We start from the raw sequence: 17219 nt of genomic DNA, 5'->3' as shown, positions 1-17219 counted from the left end.
CCTGCTTCTTGGTGCTTCCCACAGCTTAAACTTATTGTACACCCTTTGTCAAAATTTTCTAGCCAATCCTAGGCCTCCACGACCACAAAGAATTCGAAGAATTAGCTTTACCTTTAAAGGTGACAAATTTATTTTGACAGTAAGAAAGAAAGGTGCATTCGCTAGTTTTCCGGCACGAAATGTTCCAGCCCGGCTTGGGATGTAGGCTTGTACATTGCATTATTCGTGGCCTGCACACCTCCGGCTTGGCCCAGAAAATTTTAACAAAGACTGTACAAGTACTGATTGTTCGTGTCTTTTTTTTTTAAAACCAAAGTCGGGAAATTCATTTATAAATTCACTTTTAGTGAGTTAAAGGGACTCTGCAACACTTCCGATAAACACTTTCACTCTTTCCTTTGCGTCTGGAACCACTCTGGAAGCTACAACTATCGCCAGCACGGAATGGCACTGTGCGATTTGCTTGTCTCAGTAGATACACCTGCCATTTCTGCTTTGCATTTGCGGCTTTCTTTTGAAAGTGACTATCGAATGCGTTCACTGATGCAACTGAAGGAAAGTCAGCCAATAGCTCCTGCATTGCTGTGATTACGTAATTCCAGTGCTCGAGGAACGCCAAAACAGGGAAAGAGAGAAAAATATTTCGAGCAGGTTTCGAAGTTTTGGCACTGAGCAGCAATTTTTGGCTGAGGTACTTTGCGACCCCATATTCTAAGTACTGGATGTGTTGGTTGACTACGTTCTGCAAGCATTCAAGACTTAGAAAAAGAGTTGAGAAGTGTTGCAGGGTCCTTCTAAAGCCAATGAGTCAAAGTGATGGCGAGCATGTGTGCTCAACATGCATTTTGGAGGCCCTGGGTTTGATTCTTGTAGAGTCCCTAATTTTTGTAATTTGTTTTAAACAGTATTACTTGTATTCTCTTTGCCCTGCTGGCCATTTAGGAGCCACTTTGCCGCTACGGACACCAACGCTGAACGCTCACCTTTTCGTCCGATGACCCATTGAATGCTCTTGCATTAAAGAATGATGTGCGCTGATCACAGCATCACAAGCATTCAAGGAGCTCATCTCAGTCACCCTAGCTTATCATTAACATTGGTGATTCAAAGGAACTATGAGTGAAGATGTGAACCAGCTCTATTATGGGAGGTGGTGATGGATGAGTAGGTGCCTCTGGCAGTGTTCCATCTCGAGGGGGAGTAATCACAACCTCTCTCCACAAAGGCATAACGCCGAGTCATTCATTCCTCTTGTCAGTAAGAAGTTTTTCTGCTTCTGTATGACAACAATCACAAAAGATTTTGGATGAAGCAGCACCAACTGCCTGGCTACAAGACATTGTACGAAGAGAAGGTAGAACAACTCCACTGACCAATGCATCCTACGCAGTACAAACACCTTTATTTGCCCTCCTATTGAGGCCTCTGCATTGCTGGGGGTGGGGCTCCTGTTACAGTTTCCCCAAGCACTGCTCTTCTTCTGACAATCTTAAACAGCCCAGTTTCCCCAAGCACTGCTCTTCTTCTGACAATCTTAAACAGCCCAGTTTCCCCAAGCACTGCTCTTCTTCTGACAATCTTAAACAGCCAGAGACACGACCCAACTTTCAGTCCGCACACACACACTTTATTTTACTTTCCCCACCCATCATCACGTGACTACCGCCGCCTCTTCCTCTTGTTCTTGGTGCATGCCTTCCTCTCCGACCGCGGTGGTGGCGGTGGTGCCCTCCATGGGTGGCTCGGGGACCTCGAGGTCCCGGCAGGTGGCGTGCTGCAGCTCCCAGCGGATGTCGGGCGTGATGGAGTGGTGGCTCTGTGCGCGCAGCAGGGCCAGCAGGGCCTCCCGCTGCTCCGACGAGATGTCCCCCTTGTAGCGCTGGCAGAAGCTCAGCAGGCACTGGTGCCACAGCACGGGCAGCTCCCGCTCCTCACGCTCAAACCTGCAAGGAGGAACAAGAGGAGGAGGAGGAGGAGGAGGGTGACGTTGACGACAAGCTACCCTTTCTGGCTGAGCTCACGAATAGTGTGTCCTAGAGTCAAAAAAACCCGACCCTTGGGTGTGACACAACTTCACCCTGCTTGTGAGACGACTGAGACTCTTGGTGATATCATTACACCGACGACGCAGTCACGGCACCGTTACGGTTATATGCCACTATTATGGTTACCCCACCAACATGCAACCATACACATGCCCAGTGACAGAACCAAGGAGAAGAGGGAGGGGGGAATTCCCCCCCCTTGTACTTCCCAGAAGCCCCAGACACCAACACTACAAACGTCACAATGAGTCCGGACAAGGCCATATTGTAATGCACACTCAAACCTGGATATCTCGAGCCCAGGTATATCAAATTAATGCATATGTCGAACAGTCCAAACATTCCCTTGAAAATCCCATGCAAAAGTATAGCGCATTAGTATGCATGTATTAAACTCCTGTTCACCGGAACACACCATGTGACCCAGCCGCGGCTCTGCTGGCACAGGATCGCGATGCTATGCAGCAAAGCTGATTGATTTGGTTGAGTGATTGATTGATTGATTGACTGATTGATAGCGGGGTATAGCGCGGCAACACAACACAGGCGATGAGGCGCGCCGTAGTGGAGGGCTCTGGATTAATTTTGACCACATGGGGATCTTTAACGTGCGCCAAAATCTCGAACGCACAGGCGTTTTTGCTTTTCACCTCAGTCAGAAAAGTGGCCACCGCAATCAACAATTGAACCCAAAGTCCTCGTGCTCAGCAGCAGCATGCCTTAGCCACTGAGCTACCGCGGCGGGTATGCAGCAAAGCTGATGTAAGGTGAAAGCAGCCCGGCCCAGCCATTTTGGAGCACGTCGTGTGCGTGTTCCAGCAACTGGTTCCGCAACGAGGCTTTGTTGCGGCTCCAGGCAAGATTGTTCAGATAGTGAGGACGATGGTGTTGAGTGCCTTGAGAGTGAATTTTAGAGAGCTGTCACCATTGCCATGCACCATGACGGATTGCGCAACAGCACGCGAGTTCGTAGGTGGTGCTGACGATGACGTGCAGGCTGTGGCGGATCACAATGATGCAGGATTGCAGCGGCGGCCGCTGAAGCCGAAGAAGCTCACCTTACCAGCAACCCTGATGACGTTCCCAACCACCTGATGGCGCAGCAAATGGCGCCGGACTTCCTCATTTGGAGTTTGGTGAACTTCATGATGCAGAAGAAGAAGCAAGCAAAGCTCGCGAATTTTTCTAAATGCAAAACAAAGCGTGGTGGTCATCTCGCTGTGTTTTGTTTTGCGTGCGTTGTGGAACAAACTGATAAGCTACTGCTTGTCACAGCCCAGAAAAGCTCTCAGTGATGCGCGGAGTTATCAAATAAGCTTCCGATGGGCATATTTTCCATTTCAAATTACTGATATATCGATCTGGTTCACGATGCCCGTACAGTTCAATATATCTGGGTTCGACTGTATTACAAATATGCGTTTGTTGTGGCTTCTGTTGGCCTTGAATGGCAACCAGATAGGAAGAGCTTCAGTGACTTTGTTCAGGTTCTGGGAGCTAGTAACTGATGTCAAGATGATAATGCTCCTTCTTTGTCGTCATTCAACATGGTTCCATTACTGTTTCTTGGTGAGGTGTTAAAGAACACGTGACAATAAAAATACCGCTGGTCAATCTAGCTGAACGGGGGGCAGGCGGTCAGTTTCACTGCCCACTGAACACAAACAAAGCCTCTTTGCTTGAATTCTTGCGAATATTTTGCTGGGAGTCCTTGCACTGTCCCTTTACTATTTAGAACCAGTAAATTTTAAATGGCAACTGCTGTAAAAGAGACCAATCTGAATATCTACAGGTACTTGAGGAGATACCCAGCTCTGCTGACATTCACTTTTAAGACATCCATGTTTTCAAAATATCGGACAGAAATTTGTGCTCTGAATTCCTTCACAAAAAAATCAAGCAGCTCTCCATGCTTGGGTTGCAATCTATTAGAGTAGTCAAATAGACGGAAGTTACAACATCTGAAAGAAAAGAAAAGCTGAATGCAAATTGCACAAGTTCATGTCACACCAACAAGAAGCATTATTACGACGTTCTTTGAAATAAGTGACATGGGGGAACTTATTTGTTCATGCTTCAGATTATGTGGCATCAGTGCTTATTATTACACCTAGAAAGAAACAAAAGCCTTGAAATCTGTGAGCCAGGCTTATAAGGGAGAGGAACTTTGGGCAACAGAAATTGGGGGAACAGGAGACACTTCTTGATAACCCTCTGCAATTTATTTTTATCAGTTTACTGATAAAGAGTTCCTAATCAGCTTTCATTGGGCGACTGATAGGAGCTGTTACTGTGACTGCACGCAGGAAACATTGCTCACTGCAAAGGCTACCAGTACAAGTTACTAATAGCCTCCATCAGCTTTAATAATAGGTTACTGATAAGAGCTATTGCCTCAGTAGAGCAGTGAGAGCACCGCTCCTTGGAACTCTTTATAAGGTTACTGATAAGCTCTTCACCAGCTCTTATCAGACTGCCAATAGAAGCCGTTACTGAGGCTGTGTGGAAACACTTGGGCTGTTCAGTTTAGTCTCAAACTCCGCATGGACTCTCTATTCTCTCTCTTGTCTCCCCGAGAAGCACTCTGGCATTCATTTTTCCAGCATAACCCAATGATGTGAAGAATCCTCGGACTATCTGCAGTGTGTCCGATACTATGAATCGAAGGGCCCCACCGTGGCACCCCCAGCAGTTCTCGTGTCGGTCTACCGATAAGAGGAGCCGATAAGAGATAAAGAGGCGGTGCCCACCTGAGGAAGTGGTGGACGAGGGCGTCGACGACGCGGAAGGGCAGCGTGTAGCGCTTGTCCAGCAGGAGCCGGAGGAAGATGGAGTTGGCGCCCGTGTAGGGCATCTCGGCGATCTTGAGCATGGCGGCGCACGCGTGCAGCATGGGCACCGAGTTCTTGCTCAGCACGCTGCCCACAATGATGGCCTCCCGCAGGGTGCACGTGCCCGACTGCAAGCGAAAGAGTTTGGGGGCGGTGAATGAACAGTACCCCTCCCTGCATCGTTCTCTCTACTCCTTGCCCGACTACCCCCGTGCTCGTTAGAATCTCTCGCTTGGCCTTGGCAGTGTCACACTCTCGCCTTTTTCCCCTCTCAAATAGCTCGGCCGTGTCGGCCTTCCCAGCTTATGTTGCGCCTGCGAGGCACAAGGCTGGCAGTCTAGCACTGGACGAGGGGGAGGGGGGTTGCGAGGCGCACGGCTGGTGGGCTAGCGGAGACACAGTGGTGGAGAGGGAGGCACAAAATAGGCGTTTCTTATTCTTAGAAGCTTGGGATTTTAGCCAGGGGTTCGCAAATTACCCGAGCATGCACTAAATATAGTAGTTTAAATAAGTTCTTAGACCACCTGTCGCATGAGACCGGCTACCCAACGAGCATTCACCCATATCCCAATCATACGGCACCCCAGTCGTACGACACTTTTACCCGGTCCTTCGAAGGTCATATTAATGGGGTTCCACTGTATTTGTTTGAAGTTTGGCATAAAATTGATGTTGTTGTTATTTGGAAAAACAGTGTTTTTAATGAACGAAACTGGTGTCTGGACTTCATGGCCCCTTAATTAAGCTATAATGGTGCTCCCAATGGACTAAAGAAGTGCACACTGAAAGTAAAGAAACAATACCACGTACAACACGAGCATATTATGCTTTCGCGAGCGAAAGCAGTGCCGGCTCCCATCGGGAAAGATAGCGGTAAGTACGTAGTGTGGGAATAGCCGAGACGCGGAAAACAAGCTTCTATTACCCGCTGAGTGCTTCCTGCTTTTCCTTGATTAGTTAAAATGCCCGGCATTAGGTTGGGTGGGGTACAAAGACTGCCCCCAATGAAGAGTTGCATACGTGTTATTTTACGATCTCTTGAATCAGGAATCTGGTAGCATGCATCTTGTATGCAGGAATCAGCTTTGCATGTAAAGGGACAGTGCCCGCGAGCCGTGTAAAATATCCGGTAACAACTAGTATCTGGTACCAACATCTGGTACTAAATCTCTGGCACCAACCTCGCAGAGTGGGAGTATGATTCCCTTGAAGAAGGCACCCGGCTTGAACAGAGCCTTGCGTAGTGCCTGCAAAGAATAAAAACGAAAAACAAGAAGTGGTGTGTATAAAAAAGTGCACCGAGGTCAATAAGCACATTGTTTGCAAGGTCTCTGCCTGCACTCTGATTACACCCAAAACTGATCTCTCCTCCCAGCGCTACAAGCAATTTGCACTTACTGGAGGATATCTCAGTAAGTGGAAGATGACATGAACTGCATAAAGGTGTCAGCTCCAAGGAACCTACATCACTGCTGTTAACATCTGCAAAGGCAGAGCGTAGTGGACGAGTACGCGAGAAAAAGAAGATGCCAAGACGATGCTAAACTCGCAATTAATTTTATTGAGACCGCAACACCTACATAGGCAGTAAGACCGCACCCATATGCCTCACATCATGATGCCAAATTTAGATTACAACACACATCCCAAACTGCACACAAAAGCATGAACTGGAACTAACTAATAATTCCCAGACTGATTCAGAAATTTAAATTTCTTTTCATACAAAGTTATACACGGCCCGCTTACGCACAGATCGCCTCTTTTTCTACTATGAGCAGCCTCCTTCAAGAAGTGGAATGAATTTGCATTGCATGTGACTACTGATGTGCGCGAGAAATTACGTCTTAGTTGTGTCCGAAATTTCATCGCCATTCGGTGGGCACAGTTACAGGCACAGTCTTTGTGCAAAGTTTCTAGGCCACGGCAAAACGTTTTAGGCCACAAAGAATTCAAAGAGAAAGTTTAACCTTTAAGTGTGTCCCCATTACTTGACCACAGCAATAACAGAAGCTTTTGGGCATAAAACTTTTTAGTTCCAATGGAGAAGAAAACTTGCAGCCTGAATTCTCAGTATGCCATACTAACTTTTGGTGTGCCCTATAAACTTTTCACAAAGACTGCACACTGTACGTGCAGTGTTTCGACAGCGACTTTTTCACACTATCTTCACAACCCACTTCAGCTGGCGAAAAGTTACACACACACACCATAAGTCGTCAGACCTCAGCAGCTTTGAACCAATCTTCACTAAATATCTTGACACCCGTTAACACCAAGAAAGTGGTTAATAGTAAAACCACTCAGCTCTGTCCTGTCTCGATACCGCGTAATAAAGTACACGCAAACAAAACAAACCTCCGCAGACCAAAACGACAATCACCTTAACAGCATTTAGAAAAACCAGCAGCTTAGAGTGCATATAGGACAACCCTCTTGCCGTGCGACTCAGAATGTTGACGTGCCATCAGTGAGTTTTTTAATAGAAATTTGAAAAAAAAAAAAAAATTAAAGCAGTTCCACTCAACGTGAAAGCTTTCGGAAGTGCAGAGCAGTGATTCGCCATAATGGGCTGTGGCGCCGTTACCCGCTCACTGCTACCACCTAATGCAACTCAAATTTCCAGCTTTCGCAGTGCTCGCGCGCCCCCTACCTCAAACTGCACCAGCAGGAGTTCTGTTCTTTTTGTGCTTACTTTTCTTCCCCCACGTGCCAGCGTTGCACTGCCACTTTTTTTCGCTCACTATCGTAAAAACCAACCCAACGAGCGTTCCTAACTAAATGAACGCGAGCGCTTCCGGTTAATTACGTATATTTTGCCTCAAATGTACCCACAATTTTCTTTGTGCTAAACAACGGGGAGATGTATGACTATATAAAAACACTTATGCTTATGACTATATAAAAACACTTGGCTTCCGGAGCCTCTGGGTTACGCCGCGACGACAGAACGCCATGTGGCTCTACTTGGGTCCAGCGAGCGAGCTACGACGACAAGGCGAGCCCCTAAAGTGCTCTGCACTTAAAAGAAGGAGAGGGGGGAGGTTAAGACAATGAGGAGCAACACCAACAGCACCACATACCTGGTAAAGGTGGTAGTTGAGCTTCTTGTACTCAGCTATGTCGTCCCGTACTCGGGGCAGAAGCACAAGGTTGTAAAACCTGGGTGGGGGGAAGGAAGGTTTTATTTGACAGACGTCTCAAATATAAAGCAAATGGCTTCGGTCACAATTTACAATGAATTGGAACACGGAGAACCATACATGTGACCAGACATGTTATAAAACGCTAGGAAGCAGCCAAGGCTGACAAATTTCCCAACAGCCGATTCAGAACCTCACTTCACCACTACGGCCTTTTACAACCTCAAGCCCTTGGCAACCAAAATTAACCATCCCTTCCATCTAACCGAAGAAAGCTGATAGAAACGCGAAAGCTATCTCACATCAAAGCTGTGTCAAAACCTTCACTAAACGTGCGTCTGATCACTCGTCAAATGTTCAAAGACCCCAAATTGCAAACCACGAGCAAACCCATGCGAAGATTTCTCACGCACTACGTGATTGCATCTACGAACGATCTAAATAAGTACTGATATGTGGTTTATGAGATAAAGGTATACTGCTAATTCCTTCTTCACGAGTGACAAGCGTATTGTCTTATCTAGAACCGTCCCTTTTTCGCGATTTTCAAGTAACTGTTTTGACACAATTGAAGCCCAGTTCAACACACACGCCATCTGTCCAGAGATCTTACCAAAGCTCTTCGGTTCACCAACCTGTCTATGGGGAAACGCATTAGTGTTCTGACAGGACGTTATCGATGTCACTAAGCTTCCACCTAAAAAAGCCTGCACCAACGCACACATTTCTGCCTCCATGTGACAAGTCTCGTGGAGACATTGCGCTGTGCTAACCCCGAGCAACTTTTACGGAAGAGTGCCCGTATACACGCAGTGGCGAAGGAGAGCAAGCTTAGCCAATGAACTGCTAACTGGGGACCTTTTAAAATGTTTCAGTTGTATAATGTACCTTACCACTTCATGAGCAAGAAAACTTCTTTGAGTCAGCTAGTTTTCATTCCAGGGCTGTTTAATAGCGGATTCCGCAGACACAACCGCAAGCAAGAGCTGGTCCTGCATTTGCTAAGATTTGATTGTGAAATAGCCAGATAAGGGTTGCCCTTAATACTTGCGTGGAACAAAACCAATTACAAAATTACAATCTTCAGGCACAGTCTGAGCTCAACAACAAAGCAGTTAGCACCAAAAAAAGAAAAGTGTCTACAACTACGTCGCGACAGCCTCTACAAAGTGCTCTTTTAGCCTGACAAACGACTCTTGCAACTAGCAAAAGCATTCAAGGTGTGTGGAACAACAAACTAAACTGCGAACTCTTTCTGCAGTACAGTCAAAACCCGCGATAACGAAATCCCGCGGGTACGAAATATTTTCGCATCCCTGGCGAACGTCCATAGACGCCCATGTATTTTATATCTCGCGGCAACGAAACGTTTTTGGAAACTGATCCCGCGTTAACGAAATTCGGTGCAAGTTTGGTCGGCATTTTACCTACCCATTGGAGGGTAACTGTGCCCAAAAAGTGCTCAAGTGCATTTTTTTGGACTCAAAGTGCGTAAACTTCAGCCACAGCACGCTTGCATGGCCGCATATTTGTTTACAAAAGACCGCGCAGCCGGCGGCCGTGAAGGCAGCCTCGTAGAGGCACCATCAGGGGGTGACACATGGTGACTCAAGTTGCGGCTTTGGCTTGGGCTACGCTAGCCCACTACCGCTGAACAGAGCGCGTGCGTTTGTTGTTCGTGTGTGGCGATTGGCATGTTTGCTCTCAGTAAGATGCCTTCGCCAGCCCAAAAGTGGAGGTTTTTATCGCTACGAGATAAGGCAACCATCATGGCCCAAGTCAGTGGCCCAAGGGAGGATAGCACCGACGAGTTTGGAAACGCCTGCAGGTAGCTCAACCATTTTGAAAAGCAAGGATCCCACCAGTTTTCAATGGCGCACGTGCGCAAAACAAAACAGTGGCACCTGTGACCTTTGTGGACGTCTAGAAAGCGGTGCTCACAAAGTTTTGTAAACAGTATTGGTGCAACGAGGTGCCATTCTGTGGCAAAGTTCGTAAACAGAAGAAGCTGGGTTCCACTTGCATGATCGGACATACTCGGTGCCGAGAGCCAGGGCGGAAAATGTGCAGAGAAGGAGAACCCACGGAATGTTTTGGATGCGTTTGACATGATCTCGTTGTTCTTGGGCGCGCACGACGACTAGCAATGAACCACTTGTACAGTGATAGCTGAACTGTGACGTTGGCTGCAAGGTAAGGCTCACGACTTTACGACTTTAGGAAATAAATTTTTGGTTTGTGGCCAATTTCCCGGTTGTTTATGTTTCATTCTCGCGGCAACGAAATTCCCGCAAAAGCGAATTTTCTTGCTTTCCCCGGCGGTTTCGTTATTGCGGGGTTCGACTGTATCCCATAAGTTGTATTATGCACCCTTTTTGGTTCACCCTGCAATGTAGTTACTATCCATGCATTTTTTGGAGACCTAAGTTGGCTGGTGTGACCATCGCCTCCTGTATTCTTTTAATCCCAACTGCACTGCCTGCTTCACAGTGACACCTCGTTCTCTCACGTGCTGTGAGGTGGGGCTGCAAGCTTAACTGGGCTCAAACAACTGTGCGTGAATTTTAGAGTGCCTTGTGCCTGGTTGGCAGTGCAACCGATGCTTGAGACCACCAAAGTGGCACTCTGGCGAGTGATGGAGAAATAAGCACCATGGCAGCGCACTCCCTATAGAGAGTGGCAGTACGTCATGCTTACGTTGCCACTTTCCACCAGGCGTCACCCCGAGCTTAACCGATCACGTGGCTGAAGCACTGGGAAGACCAGCAATTGGGCGAAAGTGGCAGGAGTTGCAGGAAAGGGCTTGGTTGGGCCTCTGGGGCTGATGCATTTGGCATTGAAAAAATCACGGGCCATCTCCACTAACGTGAAACCTGGGGAGGGGTGAAGCATGCAGTGTATGAGTGCATTCTTGGCACCTTGGCATTTTTGACAACGGAGATGAAACCGTTGGAGGGTACGGTATACAGCTCTGCTGTAAAAAACTTGTGTCTTTGAAGCACAAAGCTTTCTAGCGTGAGGCGTAAACGAGTGTCCCGGTGTTTTAGTACCGTGACTACATGAGACGACAACGATGACATGAGACGCTGACAGCCTAAGCCCCTAAGCGGCTTCACCCATAAAAATACAGAAGGTGGTGGTGAGATGTAGTACTCAGGTGCCCAGAAAAGGCCAATTTACGGCCGCCAGCATAAAGCGCCACGCACCTCTGGGCCATCTTCTCCTTGAGGTTGGAAGCAAAGATGCGCGTCGCCTGGTACATGGCAGCGGACGACCAGCCGTCGGGGTCCGTCAGGTACAGCACCTGCCATCGAGGACAAGAGTGCGACACGTCCATCGTAGTGGTTTCTGTCGCACGTCACTTTGTTGCGTGTCGCAGTCAGAGTGTGCGCACAATAATAGTAGTGGCAGTAGTCAGTACCTGCTCCCAGTTGGCCAGGGCAGGAATGATCTTGAAGGCCTTGGGCAGCTTTCCCGAGCGGTAGCGGCTGAGCACCTTCTTGACGCCCCGGTACATCTCCACCACCTTGGGGTCCAGCTCCGCCATCTGCACACTGCCAGCGTCTGCGACAGCAAAGGAGGGTCAGATCCATCCGGGGTGTCAAATTACAAATTCACAGCTAAGGTAAATGGTCAGGACCTGGCTTTGACGGCGTTGAACTAAACAAGCGCACACGTACAGATTCATGGTGAAAAAACAGCACAGGAAACACAGGGCGTCGTCCCCTCTTCTTTTCGTCCCGGTGTTTCTTGCGCTGTTTTTTCACCACGAACCTGAATCTGCACCAACTATCCCAACTTGCCATCTTGCGTGTACAGCCGGCGTCAAAATTTTTCACGGCCGAATTTCGACTTTCAATGTTCATTTCTCTGCTCTCTTGGGGCTAAGCTCTTGCTATGGATTTGGAAGTGAAGCTTGATGCTTTGCTTCCAAATTTAAATTCCCCAGAGAAATCAATGTTGGAAGTCGAAATCATGTCCACTAAACTTTTGACCTTAGCTGTACGCAACCAACCCTGTGATGCAGCCATTTCAGGTAGCCTCTGCGTGCTACTAAACTTGCAGCCTTTTAGTGACCGCCAATAAAATGCTTTTTTGCCGAGGCTCACGCCAGTACTTCTGTAAGTACTGACACCTTCACAAAAGGAGGAACAGAGGAAGGGTTTGCTGCCTATCACCAGCTAGGATGCCCACTTTTTCAGTTCAAGCACACTGGTGCAACACTGGAGCAGTCACAAAGTGTGGCCCAGTGCAACGCTCTGGATTACCTCAGACACTTGCTCTACTGAACAAGCTCCGACTCCCAAATGCCTGGGCAATTTCAAATGCAGTATTCTGCTTTGAACGAGCCACCATGGCAACGATACCAGTGCACAACAATTCCATTGCCAGAGGCAGGGAGCCATAGAGTTAGTATTGTTGTGGGAGACAGGGAAACGAGAATAGACACAACTCATAGCGTGGGGACAGCAAAGACAAGCCAACAAGAACAAAGCGATTGCAACCTTTGTTGGCTTTGGGAAATGATTCGGGCGGACTTCCCCCCTCTAATGCGTCCCTTGTGAACCGAGTTTGCTTAGTACTACTTTCTCCCTTTCATGACAACGTTGTAGCATGCTTATCTGCACACGGCATTTTTAAAAACGCTACCCACACAAGGCTGCTTATTTCCTTGACTCCCACCTGTGTTTGCCTTCGCGAGCAAAGTACCCATTGGGTTGAGAAAATACATGCCTATAACGCAGCCACCACCTTTCCCCTCCACTCCAAAGCAAGGAGCAAAAGCCTCCACGGCACTCCAATGTTCTAAACATGCAACATCTAAGCCACAAAATAGAGGAGAAGAGATCAGAGAGAAGGGAGAGGGGGCTTGCCCGAGAACATGGTGGCCACTTCTGTCTGGTGCTCCTTGAGCTTCTCCATGATGATGTCAGCCAGGGTGCGCCGGGCCTGCGCATTCTCGTTCATGAACAGCTCCAGGGCCTTCTCGTCTGCCTCGTCCACTTCCTGCAACAAAGTAAGGAGGGAAAGAGAGGGGGGAGGAGAGGAGGAGGGGGGAATGGAGACATTGGTCATGATTTCCACAATGCAGACATCGCCATCTGCTGTGCTTGCCAACAGTTTCCACTCGATCTCACACAGGTGTGCATTCCTATCTCTTGCCATAAAATCTGGATAGAGCAAACCCATCCACCCTAAAAAATCCCATTTTAAAGACCCCCAGCAAGAATGTCACATAACGATGTCAACGAGATTGACTGTGGAGGAGTTCTTGTACAGAGCACGTTCAAATTCTGCTGTGGAACATTACTTTGAGACAGCGAGCACATCCGCAAGATCTTCTCGCGTATCTGAAACCAGTGGGGTAGAATAGGCAATCTACACTTTCACTTTCAAGCAGCCCTTTTTAACTGTACTCCCCATGCAGTCTCCTCCCCACTGATGTTTACCCAGTGCTCTTTGGCCGGCATTTTTCAGCGATTTCGGTTGTGCCCAATACTTCGCTGCCCTCACAAAGGCGTTGTGCAAGCATTCGAAATTTTGAATCCAACAGCTCTTGTTATTCGCTTAAAAGGAATTCGGCATCTCCAAATATTCAGACAGGTCCAATACCCCGCCGCACTGCAAACAGTCGGGCCACCATGGACTGCTAAACATGCGGCAGACCCAAAACACAATGTCTGAAAATAATCGTGCCAACGTCATGCATACCAATGCTGAAAATTGCAATGCACATTCCAGGTGGTTTTTCCTATCCCTGTTTGTTGGGCCCTTGCGTACCCATATTTGTTACAACACTGTGCGTCCGGGATAACTGAAGATCTATGGGAGAGGCCTTTGCCCTGCAGTGTTGGGTGTAGATAGGCTGATGATGATGATGATGATGTGTTTTATGACAAAAACTGATTATGTAGGAAAAAAAGATTATGTATTTATTAGGATACTTACAGCCAGTTATTCTTACTAATCTTTTTTCTTCCCCCATCAAACACCCTTACTGTTATCCCCATCATGAGATTTCTTTTATACTTTTTTTTTTCTTGGCTGCACAATGATTTTTCTGCTCATCATTTTTTGCAGTGCGAAAATGCAGCAGAGTAAAGGACACTCATTGCTACGGTACATATCCACATTGGTGACAATAATAAAAGCTGAGTTCTGGTTAGAATTGCCCCAGAATTGTGCGTCACAACCTACACCAATATGGGCCACATGTACTGTTACACGTGCCCATACAAAACCAGCTACGCATCGGCATTTGTTACTTTTTATCTGCGAGGCCTGGAATTCACTCGGACATTTGTTTGTGTACGTCCATTCGAACCGCATATTCTAGCAGCAGTGATGCCATGACTCGAATATCGCATTTTCCTCTGTGTAGGTTGCACTGTTGTGTAGGTAGTACCACTGTCGTATTACAACTTTATTTCTGGGCAAAGTTCCAAAGTGAACTCGTAGCTATGTATAGCCACACCTCTCAACAGACACCCCTTTCATCCAAAATGCTGTACACAAGTTCAACCAGGTTGTAACCGAGTTAACTTCTTACTCGACTAAACAGCACCTATTAAAACCTGCCTTGGACAACTACGTTTTTCGCTCCCCACCCTGCAACACTACCCAGACGGAAGAAATATTAATGAAGCTGGCAGCCTCAGACAGAAAAAAAAAAAATTAACAAACACATTTCGCCTTTTAATAACCCTGCATGTCAGCTCATCAAACGTATACGATGGAACACTAGAGCCAAACCCAAACCGTGTGGGAGAGGGAGAAATGAAACACTTGATGGAATAAACGATGTACGCTTTCATGGTTCAATCGTCGGCACTGACAGGGTTGGGACAAATTGAGCAAAGGCAGTTCTCCTTTCATTGTTCTAACTCTCGACCATTGCCACAGAGGACGACGTCAATGTCCCACTTACGATCGTCTCGTAGAAGGTGTTGTCTTCCTCGGGTTCATCCTCGCTGTCCTCCTCGTCGCTCGAGGCGTTCTTGTTGCCCAGCAGCCGAGGAGGCTTGGCCTCAGGCAGCTTGAACCTTGGCCCCGCCGAGCTGCTGCACATGGAGATGACGGGGTGTACCACAACGTAGCAGGCCACAAACAATCGTGAGTCAGGGATTAAAGAAGGCCATGGCAGCAACAGGAATTACACTTCACAAAACTAGTCATAAGCATTAAAATTAGAACTGTATTGCGCCCCTATAAGCATGTTGCCTGCAGTCGAGAAACTCAACAGAGCATAAATAAAGATGTTGCTGTCACTTCTATCTGGAAAACAATAACAAACAAGCCGCTTCACTGCCGTCTGCCAGTGGGCTTTGTTGTACAGGTCAATTACAAAAAACAAAAAGAGTGCATGGCCTTTAATGCATGCTGCGCTATCTGGTTGTCAGATTTAGAGGTTCCATGCATTATCTAACATGAGAGCCTTTTTACTCTTCTATTGCCAGTGAGCGTGATCTCTGCCTCATGGTTGGGATCTGGGGTCACAACTTGGCCTAAGTGGATATATTCGCTTACCACTTCCACTGCCTCGCCACCTATCTCAAACCACTGTGCTGTCCCGAGGTTGTTGATCATTACTTTAGTTTTCTGCAAATTAATTTTCAGGCTCACGGTTCTACTATGTTTGTCCAGTGCGGTAAGCATGCTTTGCAGTTCCTCCCCCAAGTTACTTAACAAGGCAACGTCATCAGCAAATCTGAGGTTACTCAGGTATTCTCCAATAACCCTTACGCCCACCTGTTACCAATCCAATGTTCTGAATACTTCTTGTAAGCATGCTGTGAATAACATCAGAGAGATTGTGTCTTCTTGCCTGATGCCCTTCCTTATAGGTATTTTACTGCTCTCCTTAGGAAAGATGATAGTAGCTGTGTGTGTGTGTGTGTGTGTGTGTGTGTGTGTGTGTGTGTGTGTGTGTGTGTGTGTGTGTGTGTGTGTGTGTGTGTGTGTGTGTGTGTGTGTATATATATATATATATATATATATATATATATATATATATATATATAGTTCCGCAATAGGAACGCTACGTGTTTCGACGAAAGTACATGTACACCCACTTTCAACGCCGGGAAGTTGGCGTTATCTACGTACCAGCATAGTTAACAAAGCGCTGAAAGAATTCTCTTTAATCTCCAAAGTGCTCTTACAGTTCTACCGAAAGAAAACAAAAAGCCAACCGTTCGACCGTGATTTTTCTGCTATCGGAAGCTGCTGAAAGGCTCATCTGCAAAGCAAGATGCGGAGCAAGCCTGTCTTTTGAACAGCATACCCAGCATTTCACGTCTCATCTTCTATGTTTGTAACCTAGTGACCACCAGCTTTATTGCAATGAAGAATTGATACACGTCAAAAACACCGGTTTTGCTCTCTTAATTAGAGTAGAACAATATTTAACAACTTCCCACGTGCCGCAAGTAATTGCATAACTAGACAGCCGTTCACTTGGGCAAATGTTAGCTGTCAAGAGCGTGTCCAAAAGGCAAGATCGAATACTTACCTTGCCTGAAGTCCATGCTCTTCCTCTAGATCTTCCTGCTGCTTACGAGCTTGGTCTAAGATTTTCTTTGTCAGCTTATCGTCCACAAACTGCGACAGAGAAGACGGCCGTGATCAGTAATCTCGGCCAGCTTGTGCAGACGACCCCTCACTTACCAGTTCGTCTTCGTCTTTTCGGTTCCGTATCTTGTTCCTCGCCTTTCTAGCTGTCACTTCCTCCTTCATCTGTTCATCGAGCGGCACATTACGACGCTGTTTTCCGACCTTGATTTTACTCGCTTTGCCCATTTTGTACTCAAAACTTGCTTTCAGAGCGAGCACATGGACAACCTGCGTGAACGATTCTGACTGGATTGGATTGACTTCGGCAGACACTTGCTTTGGCTTAGTGTTTCGTGTTATATAGTTGCAGTTTTAGAATTTTGTACAGCTTTACCGAAGCGTTATTTAGCCCCAGAAGCAAATATTTTGCTTTCCTTTTGTTTTACTTATGACCGCGTGATTAGGCATTGAAACAAAAACAAAACATTTGTGCGGTTCTACTGGAACCGCACAAGCGCTGATTGGATATCACTTTCGGCGCCAAAAAGTATTTTTTAAAAACTTGTTTTTATAAACGATTTTTGCTGCTTTTGCATCGGAAGCTTTGCCTCTGCTTAGGACGTCATGCGTGAAGACACGCATTTTTC

General features: G+C 47.0%; 1 protein-coding gene across 2 annotated transcripts; it reads right to left on the bottom strand.

Moving 5' to 3' along the window:
• Nucleotides 1–1605: 1605 nt before the first annotated feature.
• Bys (Bystin) lies at nt 1606–16904 on the bottom strand. 2 transcript variants are annotated; one of them, XM_077704648.1, is made up of 10 exons: nt 16687–16904; nt 16532–16620; nt 14948–15077; nt 12894–13026; nt 11441–11583; nt 11226–11323; nt 7960–8038; nt 6058–6123; nt 4796–5004; nt 1606–1943 (listed from the first exon to the last, which is right to left on the bottom strand). In XM_077704648.1, exons 1-10 carry the CDS (start codon nt 16816–16818, stop codon nt 1652–1654), a joined length of 1371 nt encoding a protein of 456 aa, XP_077560774.1. In that variant the 5' UTR covers nt 16819–16904; the 3' UTR covers nt 1606–1651. The 2 variants fall into 2 exon arrangements, with proteins under 2 accessions (XP_077560774.1, XP_077560773.1); XM_077704647.1 differs by having other exon boundaries at nt 14948–15080; nt 16687–16903.
• Nucleotides 16905–17219: the final 315 nt, after the last annotated feature.

Source organism: Haemaphysalis longicornis, unplaced genomic scaffold, assembly GCF_048455015.1.
Source record: "Haemaphysalis longicornis isolate Haplotype H1 unplaced genomic scaffold, Haemaphysalis longicornis Haplotype H1 scaffold_3, whole genome shotgun sequence".
Taxonomy (NCBI): domain Eukaryota; kingdom Metazoa; phylum Arthropoda; class Arachnida; order Ixodida; family Ixodidae; genus Haemaphysalis; species Haemaphysalis longicornis.
This window is presented reverse-complemented; position numbering and strand designations above follow the sequence as displayed.